We start from the raw sequence: 27,689 nt of genomic DNA on the forward strand, positions 1-27,689 counted from the left end.
ATATTTTAATCAACAGTATCCAGCAATCACTCTCAGTTCTGGTGCCTCGCGTTTGGCCATTTTTACGCCATACTATTTCTTCTGTTCGGAAAGCAGCTTTGGAAACCTTATTCACTCTTCTGTCTACACAAGATCAAGTACGTACTTTTACTTTGAAATATAGATTGTGCAACTGATTACCTGATCTGCAATGTTTTTTAATATTTTCATAGTGTGAATATATTTACACAGAACATTTGTAATGTAATTATTTTCTTTTCAGAGCTGTGTAATGTGGTTAACTCCAATTCTACAAGATGTGTTAAGACATATATATCAATCGTGCATCTTGGAAAGCAATCAAGAAATTTTGGAACTTATTCAAAAGGTAACTTTTTTCTTCTATTTAATATCATAAAGCAAAAGAATTGACTAAATATTAAATGATTATTTCAATAGATTAATGTTTTAAGTACTTTTGTTATTGAATCTTTTGCATTTGATTAAGTAATTTCATCTTTTATTAATTGTAAAATCAAGTGGCCATTTAGTGTGTAATTGGTAATTGTGATGCTACAAGTTTTTGACAGCAGCCTATTTCAAATAGTATTTTTGTTTAAACTTAGGGATGCCATATGTGAGGAGCAAATTCCACAGGAGCAGCAAATAGTTGAGGGAATGCATTGAATAGCTTTTCTATATTTGTTAATTTTGTATATGCTTGTATCAGTTTGACATTGATTTGCTGTTGCCTGCAATTTAACATATAATCAGCAATTTGAAAAATTTTCATTGAAAAGTTACAAGCTCAACTTAGGGGAAACAACAACCCTGTTACAGTAAGCAACTTGCCCGAGTTGCTAGTTAAGATGTATTAACTAAGAAATATTGCTGTGCAACTATTGGTATACATGTGTTTCTTTACTTAACCACTGTTTGGTTAGTTACTTTAATAGGAACCTTAACTATTTTTAATCAAATTGTATAAATTTTGCCCATCCTAATGCATATTCATGGCAGTAGTTAGCATTTGTAGAGATATTGCAGGCCAGGCGCAATCAAGTCCTTAAAAGGGATATTAAGGGACACATATTATAATCCTAATAGACAAAAAACAATGAAAGATTGTGGAGCACCTTATCTACTTAGGGTAATTTAAACTCTTTGGATGGTATGCAAGATGTACTGTGAACAGACTTTTTTTAAAGATAGTCTTTTTGAAGTTTAATGGGATTCAGTGCAAATGTTGATCTTCTAAATTGCCCATATGTGTATGCAATAACATATCCAAAACCATTTGTTTTCTGTTCAATTATATGTAGAACATTTATAACGCAGGGAACCCATTTGGTCCAGTATATCCATGTTTCTTCAACTACACGTGCATGCACTTTTTAAATGTGGTATGGGATTCTATGTCCACTATCCATTCAAGCAGTGTGTTCCAGCTGTCTGTCATCTTCCAGGTGTAAGGAATTTTCCCATGTCACCTTCAGTCCTCCTACCAATTACTTCAAATCAATGCCCTTTGGTTTTTGATCTTTCAGCTAATGGAAATACAGTACTTCCTATTTAACCGAGCCCCCCAAAAATTTTACATTTCATTTGTCTTTCTTCAGCCTTCTCTATTCCAAAGGAAGCAACTACAGCCCATTCAATCTTTCCTCATAGCTAAGATTTTCCAGTCCTGGCAAATCCTTTTAAAGTTTCTGTGTACCCTCTTCAGTGCATGATCGTCATATTTTTATTTTTGATGTAGACTAGTCTTCATGCATCAACAAAGTATTTTTTTTCCTCTTGTATTTAGGTGTGGTTAGAATTGTTAAATAAAGCCCCTCTTCAGTACGTGGTTGCTGCTGCTTGCCCTTGGATGGGAGCTTGGTTATGTTTAATGATGCAGCCTTCTCATTTGCCAATTGATTCAAATATGCTGCTAGAGATTAAAGCCAAATCAAAGGTAATTTTTCTCGGTATTATTTTGAAGGTGCTTGCACTGCAATGCAAGTGTGCACACTTGGAAGCTGAGCTTCATGTCATTGTTGAATCCTTCTCTGAAGCATAAAAGACCATGAGCCTTACACTAAATGTCTGCAAAACAAAGATCCTCTACCAGCCAGTCCCTGCTGCACAAAGCTGTTCCCAGCAGTTAGGGTCCACAACAAGACTCTGGAAAACATGAAGCAATTTCCCATATCTCATGAGTACCTCACAGTGATGATGAAATTCACCACAACCTCCAGTGCACCAGCACAGCCTTTGGTCATCTGAGAAAAAATATGTTCAAGGATGAAGATTTCAAACTCAGCACAAAGCTCATGGTCTACTGGTCAGCAATGATCCCTGCACCACCCTCCACATCTAGTTCAGATATATGCACATTAGAGAGACCACCAACAGCGTCTCTGAAAAATTCTCCTAATTCAGTGTCGGGAGAAGCGAACTATTGTCAGGCCAGTGTTGGCAGTGAGAGGACTCTTGATGCACTTGGTATTGGTTTATTATTGTCACTTGTACCAAGGTACAGTGAAAAGCTTGTCTTACAAACTGATCATACAGGTCAATTCATTACAGAGTGCATTGATGTAGTACAGGTAAAAACAGTAACAGTACAAAGTGTCACAGCTGCAGAGAAAGTGCAGTGCAATAAGGTGCGAGGTCACAACAAGGTAGATCATGAGGTCATAGACCATCTCGTATAAGGGAACTGTTCAATATTTAAAAGAACATTATTAGTGATAGTTAGTGACATAGAGTTTAAATTTAAAAATGTAGAACGATTATAGTAAAGGTAATGAGTAGATCTGTAGGGAGCAGCTTGCAATGTGTCGCCACGCTCTGGCTCCGGCGCTGTCTTGCATCAATCGTAGCCAGAATCTCTAGGTCAAGCGCACAAGCCCAGTGATAACATCAGAATGAGCCTAGAGGGACCGACTCAGAAAAAGAAAAATCACAGAATGGTGAGAGAGAACCAGGAGTGGAGGGTGGAGATGCAGGGGTTGAGGAAAGTAAAACTGCCTTTTCACTTGAAGTTGGAGGGGAAGCTGTGATATTAAAAGGAGATTTTGTAATGATGTTAGTTTTAAATCTGGGTGATAGTTTCAAAATAATGTTTCACTAAAGCAACCAATGAAAATGAATAAGTGAACATAGTCCCGTACCTTTGCAGTCCAGGTATAACTAGATTCATCCAGGTTTGCAAGGAATACTTGTTATTGAACTGAAAAGTGCCTACAAATTGATTCATAATTTTGTCCGGTTTCTTAGGTAGGAATATAGTTATAACTTTAAAATTTGAGGTATGAAGCTTTATGCACTCATCCTGTCCAACTATATGTAACCATTCTTATTTTGATGTAGGAAAAATCTTGCAGTAAGCACCGGCAAGGGCAAGCTCCAACAAAAGAAGTGAGGCAAGAATATATTGCTGGTTCAGACACCATTAATGAGGATCAAGCTACCAGAGATTATGTAGTGACTCGAACACGCCTAAAGGCAGCTAGGTAAGATAACTTGATTTGTATTTTAAAATGATTTGTATTGAGGTTCACAAAATGTTTAGCAGTATGTATATAAAAAAAATTAGAAATGTTAGGAATCAAAGTACCAAAAGCAAACAGAGTGGTTTGATTGCATAGTATGGTTTTAAAAATAATTCTGTCATCCCAATTCAATAAAGGATGGGAATGTTCCTGGAAGAAATTCCAGCTTTTGCTTTGGTCATAATGGTAATTTCATGGTTGTGTTAATTTGCTTATCTCTGCAAAAGTTTAGCAAACTTCCACAATACTCATCTCATCCTTGGAAAAAAAAAAGAACTGGTACCCCACTGAGTGCTGATGGGTTACAGGTTCTCATTGGCCTGTCAACACATGTAGCAGGTGCTGCAATTGTCCAACAGTAGCTGGCAGGATGCAACCCTGAGTCCTGCATCTTGGTGCTGACCAGCTGCTCCTCTCCCACAGGCCCCCCAATACCAACCCTCACACTGAGCCATGGACGCTTTATTGCTGCAAGGGCACCAGAGGAAAAAAGGGATTCATACCAGATTCTTGGGACAAGTGCATTGGAGTTGGGAAGATTTTAATTTTAACCTGTTTAGAAGTTAGAATAAGAAAACAAACACATGCTTAAATGGTGGAAACTATTTTGTAAGCCTTTGCATGCCACATTTATATTTCCATTCGTAACTCAAGTGATTGCCATGCTAGTAATTTTTAAGTTTTGTGCTGGGAATTGGTACTTTTGGGTAACTAGTTGACTTCCACTGAGTTAATAACGTAATTATTATTTCACTCAGAGAAAGCTGGAATATTTCCAAAGCAAGGGTTCCTCTGAACATGTGATAATTCAACCTAAATTGAACTGTTCTACTGTTGTTTGTGAACATGCATTTAATTGAGACAAAGTAAAATTTATATCTTCTTGTTCAAAGGTTGCTAGGAGCACTCTGTTGTTCCATGTGTGAGCCAAGTGTTAACTCCATCAATCAAGAAGTAAAACCAGCTGAGTCTCTAGCTCAACTTTTACTGTTCCATTTAAACTCAAAGTCTGCACTGCAGAGAATTGCTGTTGCATTAGTTATTTCTGAATGGGCTAACCTCAGGAAGGTATGGAGTTTGTCAGAATTTTAAGTTGTTTTAATTTCTGCATTTGTTGCTTGACCAATTTAAGAAAACATTGGAATTTAAGTATACATCTTAAATGATTTCTGTTACAATGCACTGTTAAATATATAACCAAGCTGTCTGAGTCTCCCTGAGCAAATTGTTAAGAAGTGATTGTCATGCTAGTAATTTGTTTTGGATTGTATCTGATTAAGAATATATACTTGAAATATTAACTTGTCTCAGTTTCATTGTATTTTTGCCAAATATAACAGGATTTTTTGTCATAAGACACTTTCATTTAATAATCTTGATCTCTCACACCATTGGATTTTAACCAACTATGCTTATTTGTGTAACAGAGGTTTTATATTGTGTCTGTTTACTAAAGTTAAGAAAAACTTGCACATTAGCAAAAAATCCAGAATTTGTAGGAAGCATGTTTTCGTTTGGAATGTTTGCCTTTTTGGCTTGCAGAGGAGCCTGGATACATATTAGTTAGTGACATTTAAATTACCAGGATCATTTATACAATATTCAAATTGAAGCATTTTGCATGTTGGACATTTTGTAAGCAATTTTAACTTAATGATAATGTTTGAATCTCGGCCTTGATTTAATTCTAGGATTGCGTGGTTGTATCTAGTGCTGTACAGCCACGATTGATGGCTATATTGTCAGAACATCTTTATTACGATGAGATAGCTATTCCATTTACGCGAATGCAGAATGAATGTAAGCAACTGATTGCATCATTAGTTGAAGCCAGCTGTGATGTTGGGAGCAGTGTGAACAACAGTGTATTTACCATAGATCAAGCAAATGAACTGGTAAGTAAATCTGACAATGAGAAGTTCTGCAAACTAGACTGAAAAACATATTTGTCGAGGAATGCATAGTTGTTCATCTCTGTCAAGCTTGTAAGGTTAATTTAAATAAATTCTGAGCATGATGGTTGTCCAGCAGTTAGCTAATTATTTTTTTACCAAAAGGTGGCATTTTAAATAAAATACCTTATTTTAAGAATGTCTAGGATATTTGTTTACCTGCACATCATCATGATGTTTTGTCTTCATTGTATCAAGATTTTTGAAGTAACTCCTATATAAATTTTCTCTAAAACCAGACTTAAGAAAGATGCAAGTTTTATTTAATGTACTTGGAACCTTTCGGTGGCTTTGATTTTCTTTTTTAAAATGTGCTTGTTCTCAAGTGATCATATTGGAGGCGCGTATATTAAAGTACATAGGAAGATCACAAGCTAACTGCTTAACCAAACAGGATTTCCTTATGTAAGATAACCTAAGTAAGTAGAGGCAGAGAGAGAAAATTGCACTATGACACTTCGAAAATCGAAAATAGTACTTGCTAAAAAAACATCTTGTCAGGCCTGGCTTTCATTGCATTGAGAATATTCAAAAGGAAGTATCTTAAATGCCAGATCAGTAAAGGAAAGATTTACAAATTTGATCAAGGGCTATTTTGTATATTATTTTAATGCTCATTCTATTTAATGTAAAATATAAACTAATGTCCTTAATTCTTTCTTTAATTGAAGATCACAACAACATTCAATGAAGTGACATCATCCTATGGTTTGAAGCCCAACATTATCCAGCAATTGGATAGCAAGCGCCAGCAGGTCCAAATGACTGTGGCAGAAACAAATCAAGAATGGCAAACTCTTCATCTGAGGGTTCACATGTTTTCTGCTTGTGCGGTTATTAACTTGCAGCAGCTTCCAGAAAAACTGAATCCTGTCATTAAACCGTTAATGGAAGGAGTGAAAAAGGAGGAAAATGTACTTGTGCAGAATTATGCAGCTTCTTGCATTGCTAAATTGCTCCAACAATGTACAGCAAGATGTCCTTGTCCCAATCCCAAAATTGTGAAAAATCTTTGCAACTCTGTCTGTGTGGATTGCACAGTAACTCCTTCAGCAACCTCTCCAGTACCCACATCTAACAGTGTGGATAACTCTAAAGGTAATAGTATATAAGAGGAAGGTCACATTGTGTTAATGTGTAGAGATATTTCAAATTGAATTAGTTAAGTGTTAACATTTAGCAACCGTTCATTTTACCATTTTCACTTACACGATGTTCTAACTCTCCCTGTGAATGTGGATGATAAAAAGATACCCTACAGCTTTGTACAGTTTTGTGCATTAAATACGTGGTGTCAGTCTTGATGCAACATTTTTTTGTATTCTTCTGCATGAATTAAAGTCATTCTAATAGGAATCTGCTCTTGATTGATATGTTCTGTGCTGAAATGAATAAGTTTAATAATATAATTTAAAAATGGATGCTTAGATATCAATTACACTGGTGTTTGATATCCTAAAGGGATTAATAGTATTTATACTGGTAATTTAGATGTAGTCATTCAATGTTTAAAATCTCATTAAAAAATAATACTTGCTAATCAATTGTATATTTTCATCTAAGGACCAAATTCTGAAAAAGATGGAATGCATCATGCTGTAAATAAGACCAGGGGAATCATCACACTTTACAGGCATCAGCAAGCTGCTTTTGCTTTAACTAGTAGACGAGGGCCAACGCCTAAAGCTCTCAAGGGCTCATCTGCAGACATACCTCAAGGGAGTGCAGGGATTAGTTTGTGCGAACATGATGAGGTAAATGACTAATTACGGATGAAATGTAATACAGTTCAAATTAGTGAAGTATATATTTCTTGGTTGATTACATGCCAACAGGGCAAATAATTAGATATTCTTTTCCAGGTTCTTGGCGTTGTATTAATTGATAGAAATTGTATTCTTGATGCATCTGTGTCCTTTCATTGTTAAATCTAAGAGATGTACATCATTGATAACAGTTTTCTTTAATGGATCAGTGGTCTAGACTTTCTCTCATTAACATTGAGTAGGTGGAAAATTGCCCCTTAGTGTATTTATCCATTGAGTAACTAAAACTTGTAGAGCAGAAAAGTTTCTGGATTAATCTATTCATTAAATTAATCGATAACAGTAAGCAAACATTATCTGGATAGGAGAGGAGCAACACATCGTGCATAGCTGCTTCTTGCACTGTCATTTCAGAATTTTAAGTCAACCTTAGAGAACCATGACTTTTGAATGCAGACGCCCAAAAAAAGTAAGTTGGAAATTTTTTTCAATACTTAAGGAACAACACTTATCTATGTTGCAGACCCAGAAGTCAAACTTAATTCAGAGAAGAGGAGCTGAGTATGCACTTACCACAATTGGAAGGCACTTTGGTGCAGAAATGGCTACAGCTCTGCCTTATCTCTGGGACTCTATGGTTGGACTCCTAAGGACTCATGTAGATGTCCAGAATTTCAGTATGTAGTTGTTCCCAATATCTTTACTGTTTTTTGTTATATAATTCTGTTTTATATATAGAAAATAGCTTACTTATGTTTTCTTACAGATGGAAATGTGGTACTTGAAAAGGGAGATGTTGCTGCCCAGGAATTAGTTAACTCATTACAGGTGCTGGAAATTACAGCAGCAGCAATGGGCTCTGACATCCATGCCCAGGTTTGTCAAACATGAAATATAACATAATATTTTAATGTATTTACAATAACTTTTATCAAACTGATCTCAAAATACTCAACCTTGCACTTCTAGAATTCATTTTTAATTGCTGGGAAAGTTAATTAAAGATGTGTACATTGATGAAATGGATAGTTTACAAGCATATTTGCTTAAAGAATTAATAAGTTGCCTAGTTCAACAAATAATTTGCCCTACACTTTTCAATTCTGAAGTTGAATTCCTATTGCCAATTTATGATTTTATGACCCTATCTATGTTTTTGATGGCTTTAAATTATAATCTGAAAATATTGAAAACTAATTTAAATCTTTTTTTTCAGCTATTGCAACATCTTCCACATCTTTGCACTTGTTTGCGGCACCCGTACACTGCAGTCAGACATATGGCTGCTAGATGTGTTGGTGTAATGAGCAAAATAGCTACAATGGAAACAATGAGCATCTTCCTGGAGAAAGTCCTTCCTTGGTTAGGAGCCATTGATGATAATACAAAGCAAGAGGGAGCAATTGAAGCTCTAGCCTGTATCCTTAATATTCAAATCTAAATCTTGTATTCTAATTGTGAGTCTTTTGCATCAATATTATTCAACCTCCTCATGCACATGATTTTTTTAAAAAAAGTTCAGTTGACTTGTATTTTCACAAAAACTGAGGCTTTCTCAAAACCAGTTGCAGTTACATGTTTAAAATAGTACAAAGTGCTGGGTCACTTTAATGATGTGGAAGCAAGGTCATCAAGATGTCCCAAGAGAAAGAGGGCTGCCTGGTGATTTTTTAAAAATGAATAAATCATGCAATTTATATAAAACTAACTTAATCTATTTTATTTGCACTGTTAACTAATCATAGAATATTTTTGGTTCCACAGAAATATTTTGTAAGTTTGAATGGTACAATGGAAAACCATAGTGAGAATTTTAAATTACATTGTTAGTGTGCAAATTCTTTGGTGGGCTTATCCTTCCTTATTTCTGTAAGCAGTTAGTATTCTTACTGGTTAAGTTAATTTGATAGTGCTTTTCTTATTTTGCTCAATGTAAAGCAAGTTTTGTTTGTAGCAAGATTCTTATTTGAGAAAAGTCAACCTAACCAAAACTCTTATATCTTCTGGTAGAGCAATCCTGTAAAATTTGCATAAATGTTCAAAATTGTTGTCCAAGTATAGTGGGATAATTTGTATTTCCAGCCTCTTCTAGCTTTAAGCTTGTAACAAATTCTGTTGGATGTGCATCAAATATATTATTATTTTTAATTGTTTGTCCAAGGTGGCATCTTTCCCAAAACGCCTACTTTTGTCATTCAGAAACAGAACTGAAAGATTGGTACATGAAATGGACATAAATGGACAAAGTTGCTGTTCTGTGGTTAAGACATGTTGGAAGCACCCCGATCCTACTCTTGATGTGGGGCTACCTGATGTTGATGCTAGCTTCTGTGCGCAAAACTCTAGAAGGGAAATAAAAGCTTCCCTGATTAGTTGGATGGATATAAAATCCATTAAAACTATTGCCACCTATAGGGGAGAAAATCTACAAAGTTTTAACTAGGTAATCTCCACATTTCATAATTGGGGTTTAAAATAAAAATGATTGCTTTTGTAGGTCCTCTGGGTCTTAAAATTGCAGTGGAATGATTTAATATATATAACTAGCTACACAGAATTTGTTATCTTGAGATGTGTTTTTACTTTTCAAAAATATTTTCAATGAGAGCAATCACAAAAATAATTCCTTAACAGCAATATACAGGTATTATGGAGCAACTTGATGTAGATATCATCCCGTATATTGTCCTGTTGGTAGTCCCTGTACTGGGCAGGATGAGTGACCAAACAGATAGTGTACGATTTATGGCTACCCAGTGCTTTGCAACATTGATTAGATTAATGCCACTAGAGGTAAGTTTTGAAAGGTTATATTTTGGTAGCTATCTATGTAGCTCTCTACTGAATACAGAAAATCCTTTGGTCCATTGTGGTCTGACCATCCATTCAACTTTTATTAACTTATCTAATTGTGATGAACTTCACTAATCTACTTTAAAATTGAAATTGCTTTATTGAACATTCCTATCTACTGAGTTGTGAGGTATTTGAAGATTATGTTCTGAATGTGTTGCATTTAAAGGTGAGAAAACCTGAATTATGAACACAGAATTGTGAAGCTGTGTAGTGGAGACATCAGCATGTGTAAAGAATAAAGTTAGTTAGATGCTTTGGGTATAATTAGTGTATTTTTATTTTACTATTAAGTTTTGTATATTCCTGAAATCTTTTGTTTTGGAGTCTTAGAATGAAAGAAAATGGAGGACATTTGACCACTCCAAGTCTTTAATGTAGCTTTCCAATGAAGAAAGCAGGAGAAGCAATATGAACTTAATGGTACAACCCTTTAAAATTGTACCATTTAGGCCATTTTGCTTCTCATTCTTCTGGCTTAAATGTTGTTTTCACATTTGTCTGATTTTCCTTCATAGCTCGTTTTTTTTCTATTAGAAATATATCTTTTTTAAATTTTTTATAGAGACTACATCCACTGCACCAGATCCTAAGGCAATGTGTTTCTGATTGCATGTTGCAGTATATTTTTTTTTAAATGATATTGTCCTGGTCCCTTTACTAATCATCTTAAATCCAACTCTTTTAAGAATTGAATTTTTTCCACAAGAAAACATCTCTATTTAAACCATCAACATCTTCACGATTTTTAACATCTGAAAATAACTGTTTTATACACAATTTACAAAATGTTTCCTCTTGTTCTTGAGAGGCTGGTGGAGAAATAATGAAAAATACAGTTTACAATTCACAGTTTAATGTAGGAAAATGTGAACAGTAACGTCCCACAAACCACCTGGGAGGTAATAGCCTGTGAAGGTGCCCAGCACATCCTCAGGACTATACTGATGATTTGACTCAGGTGTCTTTTAACTCAAAGGCGAGTCTACTACCACTGAGCCACACACTTATAGGATTGTTTCAGCCAACAAACATTAGAGTCTTTTACTTAATATTTGATGGATGATAGGTCCCAGAGAGGATTCAGGATCTAATCCATTGCATTGTTCAGTTCCCCAGACCTTCCCTATGTAACTAAAGGAATGATAGATTTGCATTTTCAGTTCCACAATGGAATACGTGATACAAATCCTAAATACAGTCAATTTTACAGGCTGGCATTCCAGATCCACCAAATATGTCAGAAGAATTGATTAAACAAAAAGCCAGAGAGCGGCATTTTTTGGAACAGTTATTAGATGGGACAAAGTTGGAAAATTACAAAATTCCTGTTTCTATCAAAGCGGAACTCAGGAAATATCAGCAGGTAGGAATTCCCTATATTCTAGTAATCATTCTTGAGAATAAAGTTATTTGTGATTCTTTTTTTGAACAGGTATAGTAATGGTATTTCTGGAGGCAAGTTAATTGTCATATACAATATTTTGGTTTGTGAACTTATGTTAGCTAACATCATTGACCTCTAGTTTGGTATGTCAGTAAGAGAAGTTGTATATTAATAAACATTTTCTTATACATTTCTCATTTAAGGATGGTGTAAACTGGTTGGCATTTCTGAACAAATATAAGCTTCATGGAATTCTGTGTGATGATATGGGACTGGGAAAGACATTGCAATCAATTTGCATTCTTGCAGGGGATCATTACCTCAGGTAATTTGAAGAAAATAATTCACTTTTTTTGATTAAAATCGCATTATTGAAAGTGGAAAAGCTACTAGAATAACAGCCAACTTCTCTGTTTCCACAGAGCTCAGGAGTATACAAAAGCTCAGGCAGAAGATTATTCACCTCTACCATCATTAGTAGTGTGTCCTCCAACGCTAACAGGCCATTGGATAGATGAAGTAGGAAAGTTCTGTTCTAAAGAAATATTACATCCATTGCACTATACTGGACCTCCCACTGAGCGGGCTAGGTAAATTCTAATTTATTATACCGTGACCTCTGTAATTCATAGATGCAGTAGTTTTGTGGCATGTGTTATGTATATAAATCAGCGGTTTTGTGCTATTAATCAATTACACATTTAAAATTTGATGTGAGACATTTTACATCTGATGTTTTTATGTTGCATTTGGTTTCAGGTTACAGCACCTTGTGAAAAAACACAACCTTGTTGTGGCATCATATGATGTTGTTCGAAATGACATTGATTTTTTCAAGTAGGTGTACATTTCTGCTTGCTCATAACAACAGGTGTCCTGTTCTGCTGACCATTAAGAATATACCTTAGAACAATACAGCACAATACAGACCCTTTGGCCCACCATGTTGTGCCAACCTTTAAACCACGCCTAAGGCTATCTAACCCCTTCCTCCCACATATCCCCTTATTTTAAATTCCTCCATATGCTTATCTAACAATCTCTTGAACTCAACCAATGTAACTGCCTCCACCACTACCCCAGGCAGTGCATTCCATGCACCAACCACTCTCTGGGTGAAAAACGTCCCTCTGATAGCTCCCTTGAACTTCCCACCCATTACTTTAAAGCCATGCCCTCTTGTATTGAGCACTGGTGCCCTGGGAAAGAGGTGCTGGCTGTCTATCTGTTTCTCTTAATATTTTGTATACCTCTATCATGTCTCCCACCTCCTCCTCCTCCTCTCCAAAGAGTAAAGCCCTAGCTCCCTTAGTCTCTCCTCATAATCCGTACTCTCCAAACCAGGCAGCATCCTGGTAAATCTCCTCTGCACCCTTTCCAGCACTTCCACATCCTTCCTATAATGAGGTGACCAGAACTGGACAGAGTACTCCAAGTGTGATCTAACCAGAGTTTTACAGAGCTGCATCATTACCTTGCGGCTCTTAAACTCGATCCCACGACTTATGAAAGCTAACATCCTATAAGCTTTCTTAACTACCCTATCTACCTGTGAGGCAACTTTCAGGGATCTGTGGATATGAACCCCCCAGATCCCTCTGCTCCTCCACACTACCCAGAATCCTGCCACTAACCTTGTACTCCGCCTTGGAGTTTGTCCTTCCAAAGTGTACCACCTCACCCTTCTCAGGATTGAACTCCATCTGCCACTTGTCAGCCCAGCTCTGCATCCTATTAATATCCCTCTGCAATCTTCAACATTCCTCCACACTATTCACAACACCACTGACCTTTGTGTTGTCTGCAAACTTGCCAACCCACCCTCTGCCCCCTCATCCGAGTCATTAATAAATATCACAAAAAGTAGAAGTCCCAGAACCGATCTTTGTGGGACACACTAGTCACAGCCCTCCAATCTGAATGCACTCCCTCCACCACAACCCTCTGCTTCCTACAGGCAAGCCAATTCTGAATCCACACGGCCAAGCCTCCTTGGATCCCATACCCTCTGACCTTCTGAAGAAGCCTACCATGTGGAACCTTGTCAAACGACATACTAAAATCCATGTCGACCACATCTACTGCACTACCCTCATCAATCTTCCTGGTCACCTCCTCAAAGAACCCTATCAGGCTTGTGAGGCAAGATCTTCCCTTCACAAAGCCATGCTGGCTGTCCCTAATCAGTCCATGATTCTCTAAATGCCCATTGATCCTATCTCTAAGAGTCCTTTCCAACAGCTTGCCCACCACAGACTTAAGGCTCACTGGTCTATAATTCCCTGGACTATCCCTACTACCTTTTTGTAATAAGAGGACAACATTTGCTATCCTCTGGTACCATTCCCGTGGCCAACGAGGACTCAAAGATCCTAGCCAATGGTTCAGCAATCTCCTCCCTCGCCTCACGGAGCAGCCTGGGGAATATTCCATCAGGCCCCGGGGACTTATCTGTCCTAATATTTTCTAACAGCTCCAACGTGCCCTCTCTCTTGATAGCTGCATGCTGTAGAACATTACCATTACCAACACTGTCCTCAGCGTCATCAAGGCCCCTCTCTTTGGTGAATACTGAAGAGAAGTATTCATTGAGAACCTCACCCACTTTCACAGCTTCCATGCACACCTTCCCACCTTTATCTTTAATCGGTCCAACCTTTACTCTCATCAGCCTTCTGCTTTTCACATCTGTGAGAAAAGCCTTGGGATTCTCCAAGGCCTTTTCATTTCCCCTTCTTGCTCTCCTCAGCCCCTTCTTAAGTTCCTTCCTTGCTACCCTATATTCCTCATGAGCCCTATCTGATCCTTGCTGCCTACACCTTATGTATGCTGCCCTTCCTCCTAACTAGTTGTTCCACCTCTCTTGTCACCCATGGTTCCTTCACCCTGCCATTCTTTCTCTGCCTCACCGGGACAAATTTATCCCTAACATCCTGCAAGAGATCCCTGAACAATGACCACATCTCTGCAGTACATTTCCCTTCAAAAATGTCATCCCAGTTTACTCTTGCAAGTTCTAGCCTTATAGCCTCATAATTTGCCCTTCCCCAATTAAACATCTTCCTGTCCTCTTTGCTCCTATCCTTGTCCATGACAATGTTGAAGGTTAGGGAGCAGTGGTCACTGTCCCCCAAATGCTCACCCACTGAGAGATCTGTCACCTGACCTGGTTCATTACCTAATACTAAATCTAACATGGCATTCCCTCCAGTCGGCCTATCAACATACTGTGTCAGGAATCCCTCCTGGACACACTTAACAAACTCTGCCCCGTCTAAACCTTTGGTACTAAGCAGATGCCAATCAATATTTGGGAAGTTGAAGTCTCCTATGGTAACAACCCTGTTATTCTTGCACCTTTCCAAAATCTGCCTCCCAATCTTCTCAGTATCCTTGCTGCTACTGGGGGGCCTGTAGAATACTCCCAGTAGAGTAACTGCTCCTTTCTTGTTCCTAAGTTCCACCCATACTGACTCTAGAGAGGATCCTTCTACATTATCCACACTTTCTGCAGCTGTAATAGTATCTCTGACCAGTAACGCCACCCCTCCTCCTCTTCTCCCCCCTCCCTATCCCTTTTAAAACACTGAAATCCAGGATATGTTCTGTCTTAATTAGCAATTCAGATTGGTTTTCATTAATTTATATTCTAGTGGGCATGTTCAGTTAGCGTGAAAAATTGAAATTTCCTTCTGTTTTCAGAAACATTAAGTGGAACTATTGTATTCTTGATGAAGGACACGTCATCAAGAATGGTAAGACAAAACTTTCAAAGGCAGTTAAACAGCTAACTGCAAGCTACAGGTTGATACTTTCTGGGACACCAATACAGGTATTTATCTTTGTAGTTGAATAATGGCACAATCCATTGAATTGGTTAAAAAAAATAAAACACCAAATGTATGATGTAAAATGAAAAGGAATTCGTCACCGGAGCCACTTGATGGCAGTTGCAAATGATGCACTGGCCAGGTAGCATGAAGTAGATATATGTAGAGTTATGTCTTCAATGAACAGAGGTATTGTGTGTTTTTTGATTATAGGCGGAAAATTGGCACATTCTGGAAACGTATCTTTTTTCCTAGAATGACCGATCTAAGATGTGAAAGGATCTGGCAGCTACTGTTTTGGGAACAGTGATTCCTTAAGGCACCAGAAACTTGGGCACCCTACTATAAAAAAAATATATTTGTACACAAATATACAGAGATGAGCTATGTTGGACCTTGGGGGATAATACTCTAGTCATTAATAGAAGCAATTGTTTAAGAGCTCAGGTGTAATACTGTACATCCCATTCTAAGTATTTTTCTGATTGCACGGAGCTTTACTCCCTCAAGTTTCCATTTTACAAAGGTCAGGCATGGCTCATCACTGGCTATAGTTCAAAGTATTAACCTTGCCAAAAGCAGTTAATTATGATCAGGATGAAACATGTTAGTGTTGTGTATCCCTACAAAGTGATGCAGAAACTACTTCAAATTGGAGTCATTTTAAATATTAATTAGAATCGCTTTCAAATGGTTGAAAAATTAGAAGTTCCACCCCTTTGAAGTAAGAAATCTGCTTTTTTGATAGATGTGATGATTTTGGCACATTTGGGTCAGGTTAAAAAAAAGTTAAGAAATTACTTTTGCGAATAAGAAACAAAATAAATGTCAGAATTCCAAGAACAAAGCCAGAGTGGATTAAGCAAATGGAGGTACAGGCTAAAACTTTAAAAGGTCTGATGCAGACAAAATTTTTATAAGGCAAATGAAAGAAACAAAAGGGTTGAAGCAGATCAATAATAATGACTTAAGGAACAGTATAAAATAAAGTAGGACTTTTTAACCTAGAAAGGATGTACCATCTGTAATGGAAAAACTGACATCCTCTTTGTTTAATGCCAGGTGAATTTTCATACAGTTGTAGAATTATGAATTAGAAATAAAAAAGTACTTCAAGGCATTCTTCAAATAAATGTAGGCAAATATTACAAAGCCTCGTCTCATTATTGCCTTTTTTATATTTTGTTCTCAATTATTCTTCTATGTTTTTATTTTTTTCTTTGCAGCCATATTATTATAGGAATAATGACCATTTTTTATTTTTAAGGCTACTTGAGAATAGAAGTAGGGAGGCTTGCCTGCAACATTGAATTGCAAATAGTATTCTAATTCAGACGAACCAGGGATTTCATGTGACCTGATGTCTATATTAATCAAAGTATACCCAGAGCATTTCTGCTAGAATAAAATGCTAGAAATAATTACATGAGTGTAAGAAGTAAATGAAAGGGAATGATGTTTTGCAGCCTTTCATTATTTACTATGGTCGCTGCTCTTAATTAGAGGAGATCTTTAATGAAAGAATTATTAATTATTTCATATAAGTAGGAGTGATTACCTTACTTGAATGATTAAAAAGTACAAAGCCATCCTTGATTAGTATAATTAGGAAGAAAGAGTTTTTAAAAATACAAGAATTTGAGAAGAGAACAAATATCAATTATGTTTTAGATTGTAGACTCTGACTATTGAAATGCTGCAAGTTATCCATGAACCCATTTTCATGCTACAGATGCTAAAATGGTGAGAGTATTAAATGGAAAAAAAAAATGACTTATTCAAGATAACCCAAATAATAGGATATTGTTTTATTATAACAAAAACATTTGGTTATAACAAGAAATGCAAAGCCTCAAGAAAATGAGGTAAGATTATTCTATAAAAATGAATTTAGAAGATGGATGTCCATAATAAAAATGATTCAGAAGTCTTTTTATCCAGCTTTCCAAGTGCAATAAAACCTAAGAGCCTCAAATTTAAATCTCTTTCTCCATAGCACATGGACTTCAAATACTTATGTGCTTCATCATTACATCTTAAATATGCTAATCACTAGATAATATATTGTCACTGTGAATTAGAATATATTATTTAATCTCAAATCATTAGATGAATTGGAAGTAAACACTTCAAAAGATTTGATCTGCTGGAAGTTTCCTATAAGCACTTTGGATGTTTAATTTGAAATTCATTTTGTGTCAATGCAGAACAATGTCTTGGAACTCTGGTCATTGTTTGACTTCTTGATGCCAGGATTTTTGGGTACTGAGCGGCAGTTTGCAGCTCGTTATGGAAAGCCGATATTAGCTAGCAGAGATGCTAGGAGTTCTTCAAAGGAGCAGGAAGCAGGTAAGATAATATTTTGAATCTGATATATTGTCTGTAGGGTATGATTTTGTGAGTGTGACTATATCAGGCTGTTGCTTGACCAGTCTGTGGGACTGCTCTTTCAGTTTAGACTCCATTCCCAAAACTGATCTGATTATTTAATTTATAATTGTAGTGCTTTACTGTCAAGGGAAACTTAGGAAGGTAAAAAAAAAATCTCAAAGATCTTCATGCGTGCAACTTCAACCTATATATCCATTTTGTATAATCCTATGATATACCCATGAAATCTGAGCTCATAACATGCATTCTTCATTAAAACAAAAAAAAAATACATGTTGGTCATCCACCTTGAAAATATAAGATTATCAATTTGAGTGATTTGGAACAGGGTGCATATAGGGAAAAAAAGAACCAAAATCGAAAATAGCTTTATTATCCAAGTTGGGAAAAGAAGAATTATTTCACAACTCAGGTGAATAAAATTGACGTAGCATGAATATTGATTTTCTTAGGAATATTTCAAGTAAAATTCAAAATATCATCCAAACTAGAGCAGGAGTAAGCTACATGGCCCTCAAGTCAGCTCCAACATTTAACAAGCTCATGGGTGATCTGACTGTAACTTCGCATTCCTATCTCCCCACAGTATCAAGAATCTATCTACCTCTGCCTTAAAAGTATTTGAAGAATCTGCTTTCATCGTTCCTTGATGAAAAGAGTTCTAAAGACTCTTGGCCTCCTGAGAGAAAAGAAATTTTGTTTCACCTTCATCTGAAATAGACAACTCTACTTTTTAAGTACCCCCTAATTCTTGATTCTTCTACAAGAGGAAACATCCTCTCCACATCTACCCTCTCGACACTCAGGCCCTTTTATGTTCACAAATGATGTTGCAGAGTACAGTGGTGATGCAGTGGTTAAATTACTGAAATAGTAATCCAGATGCCTGGATTAACAATCCAGAGACCAAAATTCAAATCTACTATGGCTGGTAAGGAATTCATATTCAGTCATTACTTTTTTTATTTGGAACAACTACCACTAATCCACAAAACCTACTAGATTGTTTTAAAAGTGATTTGCTGGTGGGGAGGAAATCTGCCACCTTATTGGCCTGGCCTATATGTGACTTTAAACCCGCTCTGAGTGGTTGATTCTTAAAATTCCTAGCAAACCACTCAGTTGTACAGTTACCGTTAGTCCAAATGAAATAATACAACTGGATGGACCTATGCAACAAATTCAGACACAGCAAAGTCATTTCCAGCCCAGTCGATTTTGCAAAGTCCTCCTCACAAGGCAGAGGTAGATAGATTCTTGATACTGTGGGGAGACAGGAGTGCAAAGTTACAGTCAGATCACCCATGACCTTGTTAAATGTTGGAGCTGACTTGAGGGCCATGTAGCTTACTCCTCCTAGTTTGGGTAATATTTTGAATTTTACTTGAAATATTCCTAAGAAAATCAATATTCGTGCTACGGCAATTTTATTCGCCTGAGTTGTGAAATAATTTTTTTCAACTTGGATAATAAAGCTATTTTTGATTTTGGTTCTTTTTTCCTATATGCACCCTGTTCCAAATCACTCAAGTTGATAGATCTTATAATTTCAAGGTGGATGACCAACATGTATTATTTTTTGTTTTGATGAAGAATGCATGTTATGAGCTCAGATTTCATGGGTGAAGAACAGGACCGCAAAGATAGTAATCTCGGGATTACTGCCTGTGCCACGCGAAAGTGAGTATAGGAATAGAATGAGGTGGAGGATAAATGCGTGGCTGAGGGATTGGAGCAGGGGGCAGGGATTCAGGTTTCTGGATCATTAAGATCTCTTTTGGAACAGGTGTGACCTGTACAAAAAGGACAGGTTGCACTTGAATCCCAGGGGGACCAACGTCCTGGCGGAGAGGTTTGCTAAGGCTACTGGGGAGAATTTAAACTAGAATATGTTGGGGGGTGGGAACTGAACTGAAGAGACTGGGGAAGAGGCGGTTGGCTCTCAAATAGAGAAAGCTTGTAGACAGTACGGAGAGGGAGGATAGGCAGGTGATAGAGAAGGGAAGCACTCAGACCAACAGTTTGAGATGTGTCTGTTTTAACACATGGAGTATTGTGAACGAAGTGGATGAGCTTAGAGCGTGGATCAGTACTTTGGAGCTATGATGTGGTGGCCATTACGGAGACTTGGATGGCTCATGGACAGGAATGGTTACTTCAAGTGCCAGATTTTAGATGTTTCAGAAAGGACAGGGAGCGAGGCAAAAGAGGTGGGGGTGTGGTACTGTTGATCAGAGATAGTGTCACGGCTGCAGAAAAGGTGGACGTCCTGGAGGGATTGTTTACAGAGTCTCTGTGGGTAGAAGTTAGGAACAGGAAGGGGTTAATAACTTGGTGTTTTTTTATAGGCCGCCCAATAGTAACAGGGATATCAAGGAGCAGATAGGGAAACAGATCCTGGAAAGGTGTAATAATAACAGAGTTGTCGTGATGGGAGATTTTAATTTTCCAAATATCGTTTGGCATCTCCCTAGAGCAAGGGGTTTAGATGGGGTGGAGTTTGTTAGGTGTGTTCAGGAAGGTTTCTTGACACAATATGTAGATAAGCCTACAAGAGGAGAGACTGTACTTGATTTGGTATTGGGAAATGAACCTGATCAGGCGTCAGATCTCTCAGTGGGAGAGCATTTTGGAGAGGGTGATCAGAATTCTATCTCCTTTACAGTAGCATTGGAGAGAGATAGGAACAGACAAGTTAGAAAAGTGTTTAATTGGAGTAAGGGGAATTATGAGGCTCTCGGGCAGGAAATTGGAAGCTTAAGTTGGGAACAGATGTTCTCAAGGAAAACTACGGATGAAATGTGGCAAATGTTCAGGGGATATTTGTGTGGAGTTCTGCATAGGTACATTCCAATGAGACAGGGAAATTATGATAGGGTACTGGAACCATGGTGTACGAAGGCTGTAATAAATCTGGTCAAGAAGAAAAGAAAAGCTTACAAAAGGTTCAGAGAGCTAGGTAATGTTAGAGATCTGGAAGATTATAAGGCTAACAGGAAGGAGCTTAAGAAGAAGATTACGAGAGCCAGAAGGGGCCATGAGAAGACCTTGGCAGGCAGGATCAAGGAAAACCCCAAGGCATTCTACAAGTATGTGAAGAGCAAGAAGATAATACGTGAAAGAATAGGACCTATCAAGTGTAACAGTAGGAAAGTGTATATGGATCAGGAGGAAATAGCAGAGGTACTTAATGAATACTTTACTTCAGTATTCACTGTGGAAAAGGATCTTGATGATTGTAGTGATGACTTGCAGCAGACTGAAAAGCTTGAGCATGTAGATATTAAGAAAGAGGATGTGCTGGAGCTTTTGGAAAGCATCAAGTTGAATAAGTTGCCGGGACCGGATGAGACATACCCCAGGCTACTGTGCGAGGTGAGGGAGGAGATTGCTGAGCCTCTGACGATGGTCTTTGCATCATCAATGGGGACGGGGGAGGTTCCGGAGGATTGGAGGGTTGCGGATGTTGTTCCTTTATTCAAGAAAGGGAGTAGAGATAGCCCAGGAAATTATAGACCAGTGAGTCTTACTTCAGTGGTTGGTAAGTTGATGGAGAAGATCCTGAGAGGCAGGATTTATGAACATTTGGAGAGGTATAATATGATTAGAAATAGTCAGCATGGCTTTGTCAAGGGTGGGTTCTGCCTTACGAGCCTGATTGAATTTTTTGAGGATGTGACTAAACACATCGATGAAGGAAGAGCAGTAGATGTAGTGTATATAGATTTCAGCAAGGCATTTGATGAGGTACCCCATGCAAGGTTTATTGAGAAAGTAAGGAGGCATGGGATCCAAGGGGACATTGCTTTGTGGATACAGAACTGGTTGGCCCACAGAAGACAAAGAGTGATTGTTGACGGGTCATATTCTGCATAGAGGTCAGTGACCAGTGGTGTGCCGCAGGGATCTGTTCTGGGACCTTACTCTTTGTAATTTTTATAAACGACCTGGATTGACGAAGTGGAGGGATGGGTTAGTAAGTTTGCTGATGATACAAAGGTTGGAGATGTTGTGGATAGTGTGGAGGGCAGTCAGAGGTTACAGCGGGACATAGGATGCAAAACTGGGCTGAGAAGTGCCAGATGGAGTTCAACCCAGATAAGTGTGAAGTGATTCATTTTGGTAGGTCAAATATGATGGCAGAATATAGTATTAATGATAAGACTCTTGGCAGTGTGGAGGATCAGAGGGACCTTGGGGTCCGAGTCCATAGGATGCTCAAAGCAGCTGCACAGGTTGACTCTGTGGTTAAGAAGGCATACGGTGTATTGTCCTTCATCAATTGTGGAAGTGAATTTAGGAGCCAAGAGGTAATGTTGCAGCTATGTAGGACCCTGGTCAGACCCCACTTGGAGTACTGTGCTCAGTTCTGGTCACCTCACTACAGGAAGGATGTGGAAGGTATAGAAAGGGTGCAGAGGAGATTTACAAGGATGTTGCCTGGATGGGGAGGCATGCCTTATGAAAACAGGTTGTGTGAACTCGGCCTTTTCTCCTTGGAGCATGGAGGATGAGAGGTGACCTGATAGAGGTGTATAAGATGATAAGAGGCATTGATCGTGTGGATAGTCAGAGGCTTTTTCTCAGGGCTGAAATGGTTGCCACAAGAGGACACTGGGGTGTAGGTACAGAGGAGATGACAGGGGTAAGTTTTTTACTCAGAGTAGTGAGTGCATGGAATGGGCTGCCAGCAACGGTGGTAGAGGCAGATACAATAGAGTCTTTTAAGAGACTTTTGGATAGGTACGTGGAGCTTAGAAGAATAGAGGGGCTATGGGTAAGCCTAGTAATTTCTAAGGTAGGGACATGTTCGGCACAACTTTGTGGGCAGAAGGGCCTGAATTGTGCTGTAGGTTTTCTATGTTTCTATATCATAGGATTATATGAAGCAGATATATAGGTTGAAGTTGCACTCATGAAGATATTTGAGTTTTACTTTCCTAAATTTCCCTTGACAGTAGAGCAATACAATTATAAACTAAATATTCAGATCAGTCAGCATGCTTTCTTAACCAAACTTTAGAAGGCAAGGTGGTGTACTTGTTGGGTGCGACTGCCTCGGTTGATAGTCGTCATTCAATTATTTTCATATTGATACAGTTGTAAAAGTATGTAATTGTGAATCAAAGTTTTGATACAAAAATATATTCAAAATATGTCAGTGTAATGAAGTTTTAGTTGCAATTTTCTTATTAAGGTAAAATTCAGAATAAACATTGTCCATAATTCCATAGGTGTTCTTGCAATGGAAGCATTACATCGACAAGTGCTTCCTTTCTTGCTACGCAGAATGAAGGAAGATGTCCTTCAGGATCTTCCACCCAAGATAATACAAGACTATTACTGCAATCTCAGTACTTTACAGGTATGTTGTAATATCATGAAGAAAGCTCCAACAAGATCCCTGAGCCTAAAAACTTGTGCAATTATTTTTGTGTGCTGTGTGATTGTAACTTACAGAAATGCAGTTGCTAAATCTGTTCAGATACTTAGAATGGAAGTAGTGTATTTACAATATTTTTTTTACAATATACATGCATGGAGGGCAATGGGAACACATAGTGATACGAAGTGAAGTTGCAACAACACTTAGGCATCACTTGCACAAAATTTTTCCACAAACATCAATTTTCTCACAAAACAAACCAAGCTTAACTGGAATTATTTGAATGGGGCCTGACTGAACCTATCTACTACCAGGAAATCCTACAGTCTTCCACATAGCTTCTGTTTTGTGGTTTGTAGCATAATGAGGGTAGTGGTATTCAACATTTACCCGGGGAAGGCAGTTTGGCCGAATGAGAGATTGGTGTCTTCGCTCCACCATCCTCTTTTCTGCCCTTCCCAGCTTCCACTCTCTTTCCCCCGAACAAACCAAGCTATCCCCGTACCATAGCTGATGTGATCAGGGGCCCCTATTTGCCTCTATGTTTGCTGCTCTTTCCCCTAATCCTCCCCCAAACTCTACTGCCTCTTGGGCCTTTCTTCACCCCTTCCCCTATGGTTTGCATCTTGACTGACTTCCTCTACTGCAGAGGAAGAAACGCCTTTGTACACAATGTCAGTGGCCTGTTCTATAATTGCTCAGAGGATTGCACAAGTTTGGCATAGGCATGCAAATTTAGCATGCAGAGTTGTTTTAATGCTCCTTTGTAGGCATTGCGTAATTTATAACTTCTAATTTTCTTGCTTTGGCAATTTTAATATTAATCAACTTTAATCAAATAAACAGTGGAAAGTTTATGAAATTCAATATTTTAGAAAATAAAGTATTATAAATAATTCTATTTTAGAAAAAAATATTTCCTTGAAATGACCTTCTGACTGGGAATGTTCCGATGGACAAATAAATTTGATAGATGAATGATTTTGTTCCTTATTATGAGCATTGAGATGGTTGAACATTTTATTTATAGGTACAGCTATATGAAGATTTTGCCAAATCTCGTGCTAAGTGTGATGTTGACGAAACAATATCTTCAAGTGCAGTCACAGAAGAAAATGAGAAACCTAAACTGAAAGCCACTGGGCATGTATTTCAGGTAAATATTGTTTTTCTGAGATCCTGTAAAGCTCTTGACACCAGTTGTGCTTGAGATTAATATATTGCTCCAGTTCTGAAAGCAAGAAAGCTAAATGCTTTACATATAGTTTGCTAATTCTTTTTATCAGTTCTGCGTTACTAAATCACTGATGAAAGTTGCAGATGGAAGGTTTGAAATTACAAGTGGAAGATTTTTCATCCTATCTTAATAACCACAGGGTATTCAGTTCCTGATGTGGTGAATTCATGATTTAAAAAGTGTGGCATTAGATTTTGTCAGGCTGTTTAATTTTAAATCGTGAATTTGCACATTGGAAGTTTATTTCATTTTTAATAAATACGCGTCATGTGACTTTATTGCCAGACAAGCTTGGATTTAAGGTAAGAAATGTAACACACAATGAAGGAAATGATTATTGGACATATACCCAGGAAAAGATTAGTTTGCTAAAGGGAAGGCTAAGTATGATGGTAAAACACTACACTCAGAATGATTGAGGTTAGACATGTTGAAGTCAAGAGACAGAAACTGAGCAGATGTGTTCAACAGGTTTAGACAGGATCAGATACATTTTTAGGGCTGAACCCAATATCAATAATGTTGGCGTTTAACCTTAATTCTGATGATTTTGGCAAAATAAATCACTGCACTCACAAGTCATTCTCTAGCTAAATAAGACATCACTACTTCAGAATCCTATTCAAAGCCAATCCTGGTCTCTGGCTTCATCTCCTCTCATCAGAAGAATTGGCTTCTATTTCCATAGCACTGTCTGTCTCCATCCCACTCTCTGCCCATCTGCTGCTGACACTTTCATCCATTCCTTTATCATCTATGGATTCTGCTGTTTCATTGTCTTGGCTGGCCTCTGATCCTCCATCATTTGTAAGCTCAGTAGAATCTTTGCTAAAATTTCAACTTGTGCATTGTCTTCACTGAATTATATGGGCTGATACTCCCTCAAATTTAAAGTTCTCCTTCTATTTAAATCAAAATATAGTCTAGTCCCTCCTCATCTCTGTAACCACCTCTGGTGCCAAAGTTCATATCCCCATACTCACCATTCTTATGACTCTTGTTGTACACTCTTCCACTTTTGGCAGACGCTTAACCATGATACAGAAGTTCCTTCCTAAACACCTGCATTTTTCTGCTCCTTTGAGATTGTCCTGTAAACATGACTCTTTGACCAAGCTTTTTGTTTTCTCAACATGATCCATTTGTTTTCTTGCTTATTTGCAAAGTGATCAGGGTCATTTTTACTTACCAAAGGTGATGTAAAAGTGCTTTGAATCTCAGTTTAATAGAGAGGAAATAGAAATTGAAGGTTTGGGCATGGTAATTGTTTCTGGCTGAATAAAACTCGTGCACAATGGGAGCATTACATGAGGAAAACATAACATTTTCTATTTTGTCCCAGCATCAGTCCTGGGAAATTCAATTGCTAAAGGCCTGGGAAGCAAGATTTATAGTTTGACTGTCTTCAAAACACCCAAGAATAGGGGCCAGCAGGTCTATGGGTGGCAGGGGGATTGAGGCAATGAACGTGAATTGTCCAAGGGAAAAGGCAGTATGAACTACTGATAACGTGAGGACAAGCAGGTGAAGTTGCATGTAAACATTGGGAGCCGTGTGGAGAGATTGATGAGGTTAGTGGTGCCTAAAAGTATAATGCTTTAATATCACCTAATTTATAAACTGAAAGGAAAGCATGAACTCGATATATTTTACAGTTTAGAAATTGTTCATAATATTGTATCACCACCTTATAAGCAGAGGAAATAACTTCCATTAGAGAGAAAATATTTTCCAGATGCCAAAGACAAACTAGTGCATGAAGATTTTGATCATTAACAATCAATGGAAAATCAAGTGGATGTTTTTTTTTTGTTATTCCTTTGTTTCTAGGCTTTACAGTATTTGAGGAAACTTTGCAATCATCCTGCACTAGTACTGACTCCACAACATCCAGAATTTCAGCATATTAAGGAGCAGCTCACTGCTCAAAATTCATCTCTGCATGATATCCAGCATGCTCCAAAGCTCTCTGCCTTAAAGCAGGTACTCTTTCAACTTTAGTACATTTTTCCTTTGTGTTCATTTCATTGTTCTTAGAGACAATTATTGGTCTACACCAATTTGAATTATGTTGCATTACATTTAGTAATTTTAGTATATATTTTAGTAATATTTATTGATTTTAAAAGCTTGAGCATGTGCAAGTGGTTCTAAAAATTGTATAACTATGGCTGCATACAAGACCTGTTCCTCCCCTGGCAGGTTGATTGTGTTGCTGGGGGGTGAGGGGGACTTGGACACCAAGAGGAGGGTAAAGTGTACAGAGAATACAGTTTCCTGTTGAGTACCTGATGTTAACAATGACTATAGACTAAATTACCTTTTAAGAGGAGGAATAACATAGCCTCCTTGATTATAAAAACATTTTTACTAAAATTTTATGTAGTGAATTGGAAAATTTGATTACTTTCCATATTTTTCCTCAAGTTGAATACAAGCAACTACCCACCATCCCTCCCGCCTCCCAACCTAAGTTAGTTGTGAAATTGGTATTAGGTGATACAATATTGTTATTTTGATTAATCAGTCAGGTACTCCCTCTATAAGTAGCACCAAGCTTGCCAGGATTTCATGGCAGCATGCATCTTATTACTGCAAAAGCAAACCAAGAAACAGAACTGTAAGATTTTACTGCCCAAGTCAAATGAATTTAAAAGAATAAAGGTTGAAGATTTCTGAAGATATTGATAACTTTCTGTGGCCAAGTTAAAGTAAAAAAAAATCTTCCTTTCTTTCCCTCAAGCTGCTTCTTGACTGTGGACTTGGGAACAGTGCAGCCTCAGAAAATGGCACTGAATCTGTTGTAGCTCAACACAGAGTTCTTATTTTCTGTCAACTGAAGAGCATGTTGGACATTGTAGAACATGACTTGCTGAAACCTCAGATCCCAAGTATCACTTACTTAAGGTTGGATGGCAGTGTTCCTGCAGGCCAACGACACTCCATTGTGGCAAGGTAGGCGAGATATCTAATAGCTAATGATTGCACTAATAGTCTGTCCAAGAGCTCCCATAGCTTAGTGATTAAGTGCCATGTGCCCTGCAGGAGACAACATTGATTAGAAGACTTTGCCACCTGGTCTATGAAAGATTTTGGCCATGATCTTGACCTAGATTACTACATTTGGTTTCAGCAGAGGAAGAAAATGATTAAATGAAAATATTCACCATAGCCTCTGGTTCCTGTGTGGGGGGATAAAAGTGTGTGTCTCTCAGTAGCAAGACACAGCATTCTTGAGCCTCGTGCACAAAAAAAGTCTACTTGTGTCTGGTATCAAAGGACTGCTGGAGCTTTTAGAGGCATTCACCAGCAAATGTCACCACTTTGACAAGTGAGGAAAGAATCACTGAATAAGTGTTTTGAAACAAT

The 27,689-nt window shown here is 37.7% G+C and overlaps 1 protein-coding gene across 2 annotated transcripts in view; it reads left to right on the top strand.

The window, feature by feature from the left end:
* Nucleotides 1–27,689, top strand: part of btaf1 (BTAF1 RNA polymerase II, B-TFIID transcription factor-associated) — an 85,121-nt gene that overhangs the window by 46,741 nt on the left and 10,691 nt on the right. For both annotated transcript variants that reach the window (XM_052027464.1, XM_052027465.1), the window contains exons 14-35: nucleotides 17–137; nucleotides 263–367; nucleotides 1,787–1,936; nucleotides 3,337–3,479; nucleotides 4,412–4,586; nucleotides 5,210–5,413; nucleotides 6,142–6,568; nucleotides 7,034–7,224; nucleotides 7,760–7,913; nucleotides 8,003–8,112; nucleotides 8,453–8,654; nucleotides 9,881–10,029; nucleotides 11,303–11,455; nucleotides 11,680–11,801; nucleotides 11,899–12,066; nucleotides 12,236–12,313; nucleotides 15,179–15,308; nucleotides 17,514–17,655; nucleotides 22,932–23,062; nucleotides 24,114–24,239; nucleotides 26,151–26,303; nucleotides 27,064–27,275. In XM_052027464.1, the coding sequence (XP_051883424.1) occupies nucleotides 17–137; nucleotides 263–367; nucleotides 1,787–1,936; nucleotides 3,337–3,479; nucleotides 4,412–4,586; nucleotides 5,210–5,413; nucleotides 6,142–6,568; nucleotides 7,034–7,224; nucleotides 7,760–7,913; nucleotides 8,003–8,112; nucleotides 8,453–8,654; nucleotides 9,881–10,029; nucleotides 11,303–11,455; nucleotides 11,680–11,801; nucleotides 11,899–12,066; nucleotides 12,236–12,313; nucleotides 15,179–15,308; nucleotides 17,514–17,655; nucleotides 22,932–23,062; nucleotides 24,114–24,239; nucleotides 26,151–26,303; nucleotides 27,064–27,275 (3,546 nt within the window). The remainder of the gene's footprint in view (nucleotides 1–16; nucleotides 138–262; nucleotides 368–1,786; nucleotides 1,937–3,336; nucleotides 3,480–4,411; nucleotides 4,587–5,209; nucleotides 5,414–6,141; nucleotides 6,569–7,033; nucleotides 7,225–7,759; nucleotides 7,914–8,002; nucleotides 8,113–8,452; nucleotides 8,655–9,880; nucleotides 10,030–11,302; nucleotides 11,456–11,679; nucleotides 11,802–11,898; nucleotides 12,067–12,235; nucleotides 12,314–15,178; nucleotides 15,309–17,513; nucleotides 17,656–22,931; nucleotides 23,063–24,113; nucleotides 24,240–26,150; nucleotides 26,304–27,063; nucleotides 27,276–27,689) is intronic.

This window comes from Pristis pectinata, chromosome 12 (genome assembly GCF_009764475.1).
Source record: "Pristis pectinata isolate sPriPec2 chromosome 12, sPriPec2.1.pri, whole genome shotgun sequence".
NCBI classification, from domain to species: Eukaryota; Metazoa; Chordata; class Chondrichthyes; order Rhinopristiformes; family Pristidae; genus Pristis; species Pristis pectinata.